Source organism: Mesoplodon bidens (genome assembly GCF_964165515.1).
Source record: "Mesoplodon bidens genome assembly, chromosome: 7".
In the NCBI taxonomy this organism is placed as follows: Eukaryota; Metazoa; Chordata; class Mammalia; order Artiodactyla; family Ziphiidae; genus Mesoplodon; species Mesoplodon bidens.
The window spans coordinates 60,517,162-60,532,590 of NC_138164.1; the positions used below are offsets into that span (position 1 = coordinate 60,517,162).

Consider the following 15,429-nt stretch of genomic DNA (forward strand, 5'->3'; position numbering starts at 1 on the left):
TCCACTTATAGTCCACTTAGGTGGCTCTTTTACATTGTCCAAAGACATATTTTAGCACCCTTTCAGATATTCCTACCCATTTATGATCAATAGCTTCTGGAAGCTATTTAGTTTCTGGAAATTAAAATAGCTCCTTTTCATAGAAAGATTAGACATATCTAATTTTAAAACAGCATTCCTTCTGTATTTGCATTTCTTCTGTATTCATTCAAATCTCTTCAGCTAAGCTTATTTCTCCAAAATAGTTTTCAAAATCCCTAATAGTACATTCTTTATATCCTCCTATATAAAGGCAATTTAAATGCCCATTTCAATCAAAGCCTAACTAATCTTATCCTGAACACTGGCTATTCATTTTTCTTCCAACAATATTGTAACATTTGTACTTAATACTCCTGTGTCACCATACACACAAAATTTCATACAGCATTATGTTCTAATACTTTTCTTCCTATCCCACTCCCAACCCATGCCATATAATTTATTCTGTATTATATAAATTTATTCAGTCAGTCATCAAGAAGTTCTGATAAAAGAAAGCATATATTGAGGCAAGGAAGACCAACTAAAACTAACAAGAATATTTAATTATCAACAAATATGGTTCTATACAACACAAAATAGAAATCTGTTAAGTATTGTAGGTATACTCCTGGTTCTGTCTGAGTATGCCTAGCTCTTCCAAGAAATCATTTCTCTGTTTAAAAAAGGAAATATCTCCAGGTGATTTCATAACCCACTCTTAATATTTCTACAACCTTTTCAGTCAGGAAATTCTTCCATATATATGACTTAAATTCACTATGTTTCATAGCACAGGGAGATCAGCTCAGTGCTTTGTGTCCATCTAGAGGGATGGGATAGGGAGGGTGGGAGGGAGACGCAAGAGGGAGGAGATATGGGGATATATGTATACGTATAGCTGATTCACTTTGTTATACAGCAGAAACTAACACACCATTGTAAAGCAATTATACTCCAATAAAGATATTAAAAAAAATTGACTATGTTTCAGCTTAAGCCTCTCTTATTGTTCAGATCTTAGAATTGCAAGTTAACAAGCTATTATCTTTTCTGTAAGATATTACAAATACAAAGACCTTTTTCAGTTGTACTTTTGCCTTCTTGATGTGACTGGACAATTCTCATTTGAATGTCACATTTTAATTCCATGATTAAACAAACCTATGATTTTCCTTGTGTATAAGCAACATGTGAAGTGATTCTTATTACTTCTTATTCAGTGTCAGCCAGTAACACAATCACCAACAAAGCAAATTTTATCAAAGCCACTGAAGTTTTAAACTTTCTTTTTTGTAATTAATTAATTTATTTTTGGCTGCGTAGGGTCTTCGTTGCTGCACACAGCTTTTCTCTAGTTGTGGCGAGCAGGGGCTACTCTTCGTTGTGGTGTGTGGGTTTCTCATTGTGGTGGCTTCTCTTGTTGCAGAGCACGGGCTCTAGGAGCGCGGGCTTCTGAAGTTGTGGCACACGGGCTCAGTAGCTGTGGCTCACAGGCTCTAGAGCACAGGCTCAGTAGCTGTGGTGCACAGGCTTAGCTGCTCCACGGCGTGTGGGATCTTCCTGGACCAGGGATCGAACCTGTGCCCCTGCATTGGTAGGTGGATTCTTAACCACTGAGCCACCAGGGAAGTCCTCAAAGCCACTGAATTTTTTTTTTTTTTTTTGGCTGTACGCGGGCCTCTCACTGCTGTGGCCTCTCCCGTCGCGGAGCACAGGCTCCGGACACACAGGCTCCGCGGCCATGGCTCGCGGGCCCAGCCGCTCCACGGCATGCGGGACCTTCCGGGACCGGGGCACGAACCCGCGTCCCCCGCACCGGCAGGCGGACCCTCAACCACTGCGCCACCAGGGAAGCCCGCCACTGAATTTTAAAACTAATTTGTTTACCTTACTCTCTACTTAACTGTAAGTTACATGTATTAAGAATTTTGTCATATAAATTACAGAAGTCCAGTACAGCAAAATACCTGAGAAAAAACACTTAATCTTATCTAACATTTAGTTCATGTAGCTCAACTTTCCAGAGATGATTACAGTTTTTTCACTCTTATGGTTCTGGGAACACCAAAGTATCCTGTACTTTCTGCACACCTTCTACATATACAAAATTTATCAAGGAAAGGTTGTATAGTTTAGTGTCTTAGTAGTGGAGCTCTAGAACCAGGCTGTTGAGCTGAAACCCAAGTTTGGCCAGTTACTAACTGTATATACTACTGAGACAAGTTATTTAACCTATCTGTGCCTGAATTTCCTCATGGTAAAATAAGAATAACAGTAGTACCTATCTTATAGAAATATTTCAACTTTTTTTCATTGAAATATATTTGATTTCAATGTTGTGTTAGTTTCTGGTATACAGCAAAGTGACTGTCTTTTTAATATATATATATATATTTATTTTGTTGTTGTTATATTCTTTTCCATTATAGCTTATTACAAGATATTGAATATAGTTCCCTGTGCTATACCGTAGGACCTTGTTGTTTATCTATTTTATATATAGTAGTCTGTATCTGCTATTCCCAAACTCCTAATTGATCCCTCCCCACCTATCCCCCTTGGTAACCATAAGTTTGTTTTCTATGTCAACTTTTTATTTTACAGAAAAGTTACAAACCTCCTTAGTCTCCTCTCATCGGTGACATTTCCTGTCTTTCCTGTTTTTATGACCTTGACACTTGTAAAGCAAACTGGTCAGTTATTTTGTGTAATGTCCCTCAATTTAGATTTGTCTAATGTTTTCTCATTAGAATGAGGTCATACATTTTTGACAAGACCACCACAGAACTGATGTGCCTTTCTCAGTGCATCATAAAAGAAATACATGATGTCATAGTAATGTCTTATTCCTAGTGATGTTAACCTTGATGGCTTGATTATGGCAATCTCCAGAGTTTCTCTACCATAAGTTACTGTTTTTCCCCTCGTAAATAATAAATATCTTGAGGAAGATACTTTGAGATTATTCAAATATCCTGTCTTTGCAAAATTTCGCCCTCTAATTTTAACATTCATCAAATGGATCTTGCCTGTAGCAATTAGCACTGTGGTATTCCAATGGTGATTTTCTATTTCCCTCATTCTATCTACTATAAGAGCAGTCCTTTCTTATCTATTTATTTATTTAAATAAGTATTCATAAATATCTTAATTATGTGGGTTATAATCCAATATCACCATTATTTATTTTGTTGCTCAAAAATTTCCAGCTTTCCCTATTGGGAGCTCTTTCACATTGGCTCCTGTGCCCTTTCAACATGTCCCCATCCTTTCATAAACACTTCCTTATTTTCTGGCACCAGAATACTCTCCAGCTTATTTTGTATTTTCCCTGCCCCAGCCCTGAAACCAACCACTTCTCTAAAGATCTCACGGAGTTGGTTTTAAGGGTTAAACTAGTTAAGACTGTAAAGTATTTACAACAGGGTCTGATCTGTAGTAAGTAATCAAATGTCAGTTGATATTTAGTATTGATAGTTTGACAGGAAATACACATTAACCACTACAGCTGTCAGGAGGTGCTATATTTCTGTATTTGGTTGCAAAGTGATATTAAGCACTGTATTAGTTTGCTAGGGCTGCTATAACAAAGTACCACAAACTGGTTTAAACAACAGATATTTATTGTCTCACAGTTCTGGAGGCTACAAATCCAAAATCAAGGTGTTGGCAGAGTTAGTTCCTTCTGAGGGCTGTGAAAAGAATCTGTTCCAAGCCTCTTCCCTAGCTTCTGGTGGTTTGCTGGCAGTCCTTGGCATCCCTTGGTGTACAGAAGCATCACCCTGATCTCTGCTTTCACCTTCAGATGGCATTCTCTCTGTGTATATCTGTGTCCAAATTTCCCCTTTTTATAAGGACACAAGTCATACTGTATAGCGGCCCATCCTACCCCAGGAGGACCTCACCTTAACCAGTTGCATCTGAGGTACTAGAGGTTAAACTTCAACATACGAATTTGGGAAGAACACACTTCAAGCCATAACCAGGCACAAATGAAAAAATTCTGAAAAATAAAAATAAATCATCACAGTATTTAGAATAATATCAATCAGACTGAGGTTGAAATAACTATTTAGATTGTTTTTACATAGAAGACTAATTATTGCAGTATCAGAGATTTTGAAAACAAATGTACAATATTTTGGAGAGGAAAGTTCAACTAAAGAATTTTGAAAGAACAAAAGGAATGCTTTATTCAAAACTAAACGTTCCAATGCAGCCAAAAATAAATAAATGAAATAAATAATTTTTTTTTAAAAATGGGGGGGCTTCTCTGGTAGTGCACTGGTTAAGAATCCACCTGCCAATGCAGGGGACACGGGTTCGATCCCTGGTCTGGGAAGATCCCACATGCCACGGAGCAACTAACTAAGCCCATGTGCCACAACTACTGAGCCTGTGCTCTAGAGCCCGTGAGCCACAACTACTGAGCCCTTGTGCCACAACTACTGAAGCCCACGTGCGTAGAGCCTGTGCTCTGCAACAAGAGAAGCCACCGCAATGAGAAGGCCGTGCACCGCAATGAAGAGTAGCCCCCGCTCACTGCAACTAGAGAAAGCCCGTGAGCAGCGATGAAGACCCAACACAGCCAAAAATAAATAAATAAAATTAAAAAATTTTTAAATAAATAAAACTAAACGTACTCAGTCTTTCTGTGAAGAGGAACTACTTTCAATTCCTGAAAGCTCTGAGAGCATTAAATAGGTAGGAATATATGAGAGAGTGCTGACAGTAAGTCCCTGGGTGGAGCCTACAGAGGACCATCTATGCAGGCCATGTTATTTGGGTAGATTCTCCTCATTTTACCCAGAGAGGTTAAAATGAATGCTTTAAGAGCTCATAATGTATAAGGTCACGGAGCAAAGACCACAGTTCAGTATCCCTAACTCCTGCCCCACAACTTTTCCCCCATATCACATTAACTATAGAAGTTTCACAGGCCAAAGGAAAGAAACATTCCATATTAAACAACTTGATAAACAAACATAAAAGGTTTGCAAATTAGTAACTTCAACAGCCATCTAGTTTTGTCCTATTTACTTAATGTCAATATGTTGGTGCTTCCCCCACCTGCTTAAAGAAGAAAGAAAGACCTGTTTACTCAGATTCCTAATGACTGGACAGATTCAATATTTTATGGTTGCCTGTATGAAGGACATTATGCTAGACACCAAGGACAGAGATTTAAAAGATCTAAGAATGGATTTTATGCAGCCTTTAGTACTACAGATCAAAATATCTTTAGTCCAGAGGTGGCCTAAAATCTGTCTAAATTCATGAGTCATCACATTCTCTATTTCCCTATTTTTTTTTTTTTTTGCGATACGCGGGCCTCTCACTGTTGTGGCCTCTCCCGTTGCGGAGCACAGGCTCCGGATGCGCAGGCTCAGCGGCCGTGGCTTACGGGCCTAGCCGCTCCGCGGCATGTGGGATCTTCCCGGACCGGGGCACGAACCCGTGTACCCTGCATCGGCAGGCGGATTCTTAACCACTGCACCACCAGGGAAGCCCTCTATTTCCCTATTATAATCAACTTAACTCACCTTGATTATGTAGATAATTTAAAGTACACATGCACAGATTTCTGAAAGGGATATCCTTCAGTTTTAAGAGGAGGGTTAAAGCCAGATAAAGGGTTAATTAGCCACATGAGACTACTGAAATTAAAGTGAAGTAAAATTTTGAAATCAGTTCTCAGTCACTGTAGCCACCGCCATATTAAACAGCACAAATATGGGACAATTCCTCCATCACAGAAAGTTCAATTGGATAGCAAAGATTTAAAGATCCTAAAATGTTAAGTCTCAAAGCATGTAATGCAAAGTATCCCAAAAATAAAGGCCTCTGTGGGCAACTATATCCATGAATGTCAAGAATATACCAATAAGAAAGTTCTCATCTTTTAGCAATCATACCAAAATATTTGCAATGATAGGATAGGATATACGGGATTTTCTTCAACTCACTCTGGTATGTGGGGGCAGGGGGGATAATTGTTGAAGCTGAGTACGAGTTTATGGGGGTTCATGACACTATTCTCTGTACCTTTTTATATGTTTAAATTTTCCCATAATAAAGGGGTTAAATAATACTTGAAGAACCCAGAAACGTATTTGGTTAAATCACAAACTCACTCTTCAAATATGCCATTTACAACGACTGACTTCTTGACTCTCCAAAACTCTACTGAGACCACTTTTTAAAAATTATCAATTAGTTCTTGATAAATCCAATAGCCTTTTCCGAGTCATCATTTTCCTCATCTTGAGCCACTGACTCTTCAGATTCATACCAGATACTTGGCATATCAAACCTTTCTCCTCCTACGTTAGGTTTTTATGTCTTATTCTGTTTTTCTTTTAATTATCCTCTTTTATGTGTATTTTTGAGGTAGCAACCTACCTCAAAGCCTGAAACTAAGTATGGTAAAAATCATAAATCATTCACTTATTTGAAAATATTTAGTGAGCTCCCGCTATATGCCAAACACTATGCAATGTGCTTAGAATACAGCAATGAACAATAAATTCATGAACGCTACCTCTGTGGAACTTACAGAACAAATGGAAAACAGAAATTTTAACAGACAAATAATTACAGTTGTATTAAAGGCAGCAAGGAGAAGGACAGTGTTGACAGTCTATAAAGGATGGGAAAATAAACTACTCTGAGGAAGTCAGCAAAGGCTTGAAGAAATTTCTTGAAGCTAAAGGATAAACTGGAGTTAATCTGACAAAGGGGAAGAGGGAATATATCACAAGATGGAGATCGGTTAAGAGTTATAACTTAAAAAAGGTCAGTATGGCTGAAACAGAGAGAGATGGTGGGAGATATGCTCAAGAATGGATGGATGGGGAGGAGCCAAAATATTCAGTGTGAGCAATGTAGATCATTTGGAAAGATTTTAGACCTTATTCTAAGAGTGATTTAAACAAAAGCAAAAAAAACCAAAAAACAAAAAACTACAAAGGTGGGGTTTTTTTGAGTTATTACAATTTTTAAAAAATTTTATTGTGATAAACTATACCATAAGATTTACCATTTTAATCATTTTTAAGTGTACTATTCTGTGGCATTAAGCACAGTCAAAATGTTTTTGTTTTTAGTAAGAAGTTACTCTGATTTACATTTTTATAAAGTTCACTCTGATATCAATGTGGAGGATGGATTGGAGGGGAGGTCCAAGAACAGAGGTTGGAAGGTACAAATATAAAGATTTAAATCTACTTTACTACTCCCTGCTAGACCATAAACAAGAAGAGAACAGAGATTATACCTGATCTGTTAAAAACTACATCCCCCGGGACCTAGCTCTATGCTTGGCACACAGTGGACATCTGTTAAATAGATAATTGACCTGTAAGATTCTATGATTCTTAGAACAGAAAACTTAAAATGCAAAGATGTGTGTTCTGTACAGCATGTAACACCTTGATGATGATTTTTTTTAACTTAAAAAAAAACAAAAACAAAAACCTGTCTAACAGTAATAGGTAAAGATGAGTTCTAGCAATAAGGTTAGAGATAGGAAGGTAGAATCCAGACTCTGAAAGGGTCTAACTAGGGCAGAAGAGCTTGGACTTCATCTCAAAGAGACGTCTATGCGGGGTGTCTGGGCAAGGTTTTATGCAATCTCACAATGGCAGGTTGAGATAACAGTAATGCTTATTATCAGTTAATTTAAAAAATTATACAGTATTTGTCCTTTTGTGATTGGCTTATTTCACTTAGCATAACATCATCAAGGTTCATCCATGTTAAAGCATGTGTCAGAATTTTCTTCCTTTATAAGGCTGAATATTTCATTGTATGTATACACAGTACCATGTGAACACTTGGATTGCTTCTACCTTTTGGCTACTGTGAATAATGCTGCTATAAACATGGATATAAATGAGTTGGTTTTAATTTTATAAAATGTACTTTTAAAAAAGAAGAGGAGGGACTTCCCTGGTGGTGCAGCAGTTAAGAATCCGCCTGCCAATGCAGGGGACACGGGTTCGAGCCCTGGTCCAGGAAGATACCACGTGCCGTGGAGCAACTCAGCCCGTGCGCTACAACTACTGAGCCTGTGCTCTAGAGCCCGCGTGCCACAACTACTGAAGCCCACGCACCTAGAGCCCGTGCTCTGCAACAAGAGAAGCCACTGCAATGAGAAGCACGCGCACCACAACGATGAGTAGCCCCCGCTCGCCGCAACTAGAGAACACCCTCACGCAGCAACGGAGACCCAGTGCAGACAAAAATAAATTTATTTTAAAAAAAAGAGAAAAATAAAGAACAGAAACTGAAAACCCTAAGCAACTCTAAATGTTGAAATGTGTTGATTCTCAGAAAATCAGTTAGAAGCTAGAAAGCAAATGCAAAGTGGTACCTGATCTAATAGATTCTATAAAGATCAATTTTAAACTGACAGTGGGGAAAGCTGAGAAACAATCTAATTTGTGCCAGAGAACCCCCCCAATGTAGGTACCAAGTACATCTAGAAATAAGGGTAAAGATGGTGCTAAAAATGAAAGGAATGGATGAAAATCTGTTTAAAAGGGAGACTGACACCCTCACATCCCCTCCTCTATTCCACACAGCCAGGTTCCTCTCCTGCTTCATCAGAAGATTATAGATTATGCTATGAGAAAGGAAAATAGAGGGTTTCTGGACTGGTGAATACAAGATTTAAGAGAAGGCTGAAGTACAAACAGTATTAAAAACAAAGTAAATTAAATTCATATACTCTAATGTTATCTTCAAACCCTGTCTCCATTCAGCTCCAAGAAAGCTGGCAACCAATCTTATCCTCTCCAGCAGGACACTGGACAACTCTTCTTTAAGAAATGTGACTGGCGGGACTTCCCTGGTGGTGCAGTGGTTAAGAATCTGCCTGCCGGGCTTCCCTGGTGGCGCAGTGGTTGAGAGTCCGCCTGCCAACACAGGTTCGTGCCCCGGTCCGGGAAGACCCCACATGCCGCGGAACGGCTGGGCCCGTGAGCCATGGCCGCTGAGCCTGCGCGTCCGGAGCCTGCGCTCCGCAACGGGAGAGGCCACAACAGTGAGAGGCCCGCGTACAGCAAAAAAATAAATAAATAAATAAAATAAAGTTAGAGGGCAAAAATAGCAATCCAGTTTAAAGCCCTAAGAGAAATGGATTGGGTGACTTCTCCAAGTCTCCTCCAACTTTGGAATGCTCTAATTCAACAATTTCAACTAGAAGATCCTTAAACTTTTAGTCAGTCATATTTATAATGTATCAATACCTTCCCTGAAACTCCATGCTCCCGTCACTTCTCTGTATCTTTTAACTCTACTTTTCAAAGCAGCTGCACTCATTGCACTATATTGTATTAGGTATTATATGTTTCTTCCATGATGAAATGTATATTTCTTAAGAGTAGGCTCTATCAAACTACTGATAATTGACAGAGTAGCAGTTTTCAGTAAACATGTGCCAGGCACTCTTCTAAATGCTTTACATTTATTAACTAATTTAATCTTCACAATAATGCTATATGATAGGTCCTATTATCTTCATTTTATAGATAAGGAAGTTAAAGCATAAAGAAGTCAATAATCTGCCCAAGGTCAGTGAGCAGGGCTAAAATATAAAACCCAGACTCTGTGCTCGTAATCACTAGCTGTACTGATTAGTTTTAAGACTTCAAAACAAGATATGGAAAAAACTCCTTTTGACTGTTCTAAATGCAATATGGGGACTTGCCTGGTGGTCCAGTGGTTAAGAATCCACCTTCCAATGCTGGGGACGTGGGTTCAAACCCTGGTTGGGGAACTAAGATCCCACAGGCAACTAAGCCCATGCACCACAATGAAGAGCCCGAGCACCGCAACTAACCCAACGCAGCCAAAAATAATAAATAAATGTTAAAAATAAATAAATAAATGCAATATGAAGCTACAAGATACAAATGGCTTAATATCACCTAGAAACTAGCAGATCTCAAAACGCAGCCCACCAACTCCCAGGATCCCCAGGACCCTTTGGCTGGGCCACTACTCTCCTGAAGGTCAAAACCACTTTCATAATAACAAGATGTTATTTGGCTTTTTTCACTTTTGTTCTCTCATGAGTATATAGTGGAGTTTCCAGAGCCTATGTGATGTGGGATATTACAAGAGACTGAATGCAGAAGCAGCTGTGAGAAGCAGATGACTTTTAATACATCAGACATTACAGAGATTTGCAAATATGTAAAACAATGCCACTCCCTCACTAAATTATTGTTTGAAAAATAGTTCTCTTTCATTAAAATTATGTCAACATGTAATGGATTTAACACTATTCTTTTAAAATGAATTAAATATTAAACAATTTTCTCAGTTAACTTTTGACACAGTAAATAGTGATATAAACCACATAAACAGCTCTTTAGAAGCCTCAACAATTTGTAAGAACATCTTGAGAGGCTCTTGAGAAGAAAAAGTTTAAGATCACTGATCTAGCCAATCTAAACTGTTCAGTGTTCCTAGTCTCTGACATTAAGACAATTTTTCCCAACACAGCATGTTATAATTCAAAAGAACTGATGTAAAAAAGGTAATAAAAAGTGAAAAAATAAGTAGTACTAGGCCAGGTATGTGTTTCTTTTTGAAATTACATTTCCTAATTTGTAACTCATAACATTTGTTTGTAAGTATTACCTTCTACTCTAAACCATTCCTAAAATTGCCTTTGTATTTCAAGACAATAGCCAAAGGTGGTAACAAAAGAGGTTCCTCAAAGAAACTTCAGGTTCAAGCTATGTATTTCAACATTTCTTTATTTAACCATGTATACTACTGAAATATAAAGAAACTGTAAGAATTCACACGAAGATTACCAAGACTGATATAATTAATTCAATATGAGGCTTCATATACTGAAACACTTCATCTTCATTATAGAATACAGAACCTTATTTTTTCTGGCTGTGTCATGCAGCATTCAGGATCTTATTTCCCCGACCAGGGATCGAACCGGTACCCACTGCAGTGGAACCGTGGAGTCGTAACCACTGGACCGCCAGGGAGGTCCCAGAACCTTAAGTTTTTGAAAAGCTAAATAAAAGTCTACCTAACTTCAAATCTGTTCCATGAACATGTCTTTAATAATCATTGGACATACTTTTAGATGTTATACTAATAGCAAATAATTTAACAATAACTTAGCAAAACTAATTTTGTTCAACTCAAAAAAAAAAGTATAAAATTCTGGTCAGTTGTTTTTCTGTTTTTTTTTTAGTTACACCATAAAGGTTATATATAAATTATTGGAATCCCTGCTCTCGAGCATCTGGATTATCCCTATATACAATCAAATAATGTAAGTATAAAATGTTATTGTTGGGAATTCCCTGGCAGTCCAGTGGTTAGTACTCAGTGCTTTCACTGCCGGGGCCCAGGTTCAATCCCTAGTGGGGGAACTAAGATCCCACAAGCTGCATGTGGGGCCAATAAAAAGTTATTGTTAAACTATTAAATGTGCAAGGAAAAAATGTAGACTTCACCATAACAGAGATGACTACTAGCTTTGGTTACTATTAGATTCTACCATCATTCACTCTGAGTACCCACTACAAGTCTGGCACTATTCTAGGCACTAGGGATACAATGAACAAAAAAATTAATAATTTTTAATCTTCATGGGACCTGCATTCTGCTGTGGGAAACAGACAAAAATAAACACAAGTAAGAATTAGAAATGTGGTCAATGCCATTAAGGAAACAAACAAGGCTTTGCCACAGATTATTCTTTGAAAGCTGAATTGTGGAATTCTAAAACCTAAAAATAAAAAATTCATTAAGAGTTAAATCAAGATAACATGGACTGGGCTTCCCTGGTGGCACAGTGGTTAAGAATCCGCCTGCCAATGCAGGGGACAAGGGTTCAAGCCCTGGTCTGGGAAGATCTCACATGCCACGGAGCAACAAAGCCCATGCACCACAACTACTTAGCCTGTGCTCTAGAGCCCGTGAGCCACAACTACTGAAGCCCGCGCGCCTAGAGCCAGTGCTCCGCATCAAGAGAAGACACTGCAATGAGAAGACTGCGCACCACAATGAAGAGTAGCCCCTGCTCACCACAACTAGAGAAAGCCCATGTGCAGCAACAAAGACCCAACTCAGCCAAAAATAAATAAATTAATTAATTTAAAAAAAGAAAAAAAGATGACATTGACTCTGACAGACCTTTGCTAATGCATAAGAAAACTACAGACACTGCCTGTGAAAACAGAGATCCGTCTTTCCAAAGCTATTGGATGGTATTACTTAGCAATGTAGTAGCCTCAAAAGATTATTAACCTCACAGTTCCACCTAGTTAAAAAGCATGTAAACACAATACTAAAAAAACTAAGAGGAGCCTAAGGAGACAGGACAACCAAATGTAGTGTGGTATCCTGAACTGAATGCTGAAACAGAAAAAGATAAAAATTACGGAAATCTGAATAAACTATAGACTTTAGTTAATAATGTATCAATATTGGTTCATTAATGGTAACAAATGTACCTTACTAATATGTTAATAATATAGGATATTGGGTGGGGCTATATGGGAAACCTCTGCATGATCTTCTTAATTTTTCTGTAAATCTAAAACTGTTCTAAAAAATCAAGTCTACTTAAAAAAAATCTAAGATGGCTTCAGGAATTACGCTGGAAGGAAGGGGAGTTAGTAAAGACTTGAAGAAACTAAGAAATGAGAAGCCATAAAACTCTGCAATGTGAATTAGAATATAAATACCCAAGAAATTCAAAGGAAACCTGCAGATACTTAAGTTATGATTTCTATTCATACTAAAAACTTCCTAGGACAGAGAGTAATGGATTTTTCATGCAAACTAAATAGCTCTGCATCACAATGTAAGGCAGGCAATAACATCCCTGAGTGCACAATAGGCACTTTAGATCCTATTTATCAATAATGACCAATAGGCTGTATTTTATGTATGTCACTGTCCTGAAACTGTCATAAAATACCTGGACAGGGATCAGTCTCATAAGTCTTACTAAGTCACTTGAAGAAACAAGTTTATATTTGCATAGCAAAAAAAAAGCAAAGAGGAGACTGGTAAGAGGGCAGGGAGAAAAGATTATGTATGAAAGGAGGAAAACAATTTATCAGGTCTAACTGGAAGCAATTTTGCAACTATTATTAACCTACTTTAACGCCACACAAATTAGTATAAATAGTTCAGAGCAGTAATAAGAGCTCTGAATTTATACCAGTTATCTTCTTTCCAATCAAAAGAAATAAATGTCTTCTATAGCCTAACCTGAAACACCTATCATGTAACTCAATGTCTGATGACTCGGGAGGAACTAATCTCTTAATGTCTCAATTTTAAAGATAGGAAAAGTGTGAGAAAAATAATGGAGGATGATAATCTCTAAACTGCAGAGTGTGAAGTTTGCATAATACAGCATACAATTGGAATTACCACAAGAAGTAATTTTTAGAGACAACCATCAGAAAATTAGAACCTTATACCCAACACAAAGTACAATGACAGCAGGAGCCTGACCAAGTAAATGAGATAATAATTTCACTCATTAGATATTATGGAATATTAACCATAAAAGAATCATTTAGCCAAAATGGTATTACATATTCGAATCGAATCTAGATAACTGGATGATGAATCTATCCCTTCTCTACTTTGTTACTCCCTATCCCCGAAGGAAACCCTACAAAACAAAGATGTTCGTTATTCTAAAGTCTTCTCTCCCTAAGGAATCCTGAATATATAATTGGAAAATACTCAAGAAGAAATGGAATAATTAACATTTCTCCAGTAATTCCTGTTTGCACCACCGTGAGAAGAATCAGACACTGCGCTTCGTGTTGAAGCAGAAAAAGGAGAGGTGAGATGTGAAAAATTCCAAGTAAAACGATCATGACATAGCATCTGGCAGAGATTGGAAAAGCATGAACACAACCAAAAGAATCGCCAGGGATGAAAGTCAAGAGAAGAAAACGAGGTTTTCCAACAGGCCACAGCCTAACCCAAGGGGCAAAAACCGCTACTGCCGCCGCCACTCCCTCACTCCCCAACCATTCCATCAAGTCGCCTCCAATTCAGATATATATCCTCTATAACCCAGATCCATTCCCCACTCAGGTGAAAACAATCCAAGAATTTCCTAGGAGCCCCCCCCCGACACTTCCATAATATCCGCACTTCTCGGGGCCAAGCCTCTGGGGAAAACAACGCCCAGATCCCACCCTCCCGGCACAAGGTTGAAGAGGGCCCGTTCCCCGGAGTGGGGCTTCCCAGGTGGGCCTCATCGAGCTGAGCAACTGGGATCAGAGCAAGGAACAAGGGTGGGGCTCAAGGAAGGGAGCTGGCGTCGGTGAGACGACGGAGACCGGAGGAAGAAAGGGATGGACAGGAGGCTGGGGCTGGGCGGGGTGAGGAGTGGGGAGGGCAGATCCACGGGAGAGGGCCGGGCTGCGGGGAAAGAAGCGGGCGGAGTGGGGGGCAGAAGGGTCAGAATCCGATCGACAGATCATGGCGAAGAGGAATGCGTGGCTAACAGGGATCGGCGAACAGGCTCAAGGGCTAGGGGGTGGAAGGAAGCGCGACCGCGAGGCCCGCAGGGAGCCTCCGCGGACGGAAGGGCCGCACTGGGGGCGGTGCGGGGAAGCCACTTCCAGCTGCCAGGAGTGGGGGAGCCGCGCACTCACCGCTCTGCTCCCCCAGGAACACCAGCTTGAATTTCCTCAGCGGATTCCCGAAGTCTCCGCCCGCAGACATGATGGAGCCGGAGGAGCTGCCGCCGCCTCAGCCCAGAGACCTCCGAGACCGACGCCGCTCCAACCGGTTCACGGGGAGGCTAGAGGAAGGGTCGGCGCCGAGCTCTCTCGGCCCCTGCAGGGCCCGGCAGCGGAGCAAGGCAGGAGAACAAGGCTCCTCTCAGAGACAGGCAGCCGTCGCCGCCGCCTCTCCTCGGAGTCACCTAGCACCGAGCGAGGCCCGCGGCTGGGAAAGGAAGGAGGGCGGTGTCGGAAGCAGCCAGCAGTGTGCTCGGGGGTCCCGAGGCTAGAGCTGTTCCCTTCTCAGCACCCGGCACCGAGACTGAGGCGAGGGTGGCGGAGCCGGAGCCGCAGACGCGTCTGGGACCTCTCACACGCAGCGTCCCAGCTCCACAGCTGCCGCCACTGCAGCCCAACCTGCTGAGTGCGCGAGCCTGTGGCGCGGCGCGGCACGGGGCGAGCCCGGGCGCGAGCCTGCCGCCCAGCCAGACACGGCGTGCGTGAGCGCGCGTGCGCGCCACAGCCAGCGCCTTCCTGGTTTAGCCTGTTTTCCCGGCTCCGCCCAGGCAGAGAAGACGTGGGGAGGTTAGGTTTCCCCTCGCGTCGGGAGAAGCCGGGAGATGGTGGGGTGGAGCCTGGGGGAGCTGACGGGGTAGAATAA

The 15,429-nt window shown here is 40.5% G+C and overlaps 1 protein-coding gene across 2 annotated transcripts in view; it reads right to left on the minus strand.

The window, feature by feature from the left end:
- Nucleotides 1-14,833, minus strand: part of RAB6A (RAB6A, member RAS oncogene family) — a 78,236-nt gene extending 63,403 nt beyond the window's left edge. For both annotated transcript variants that reach the window (XM_081240867.1, XM_081240868.1), the window contains exon 1: nt 14,700-14,833. In XM_081240867.1, the coding sequence (XP_081096993.1) occupies nt 14,700-14,769 (70 nt within the window). In that variant the 5' untranslated portion in view covers nt 14,770-14,833. The remainder of the gene's footprint in view (nt 1-14,699) is intronic.
- Nucleotides 14,834-15,429: the final 596 nt, after the last annotated feature.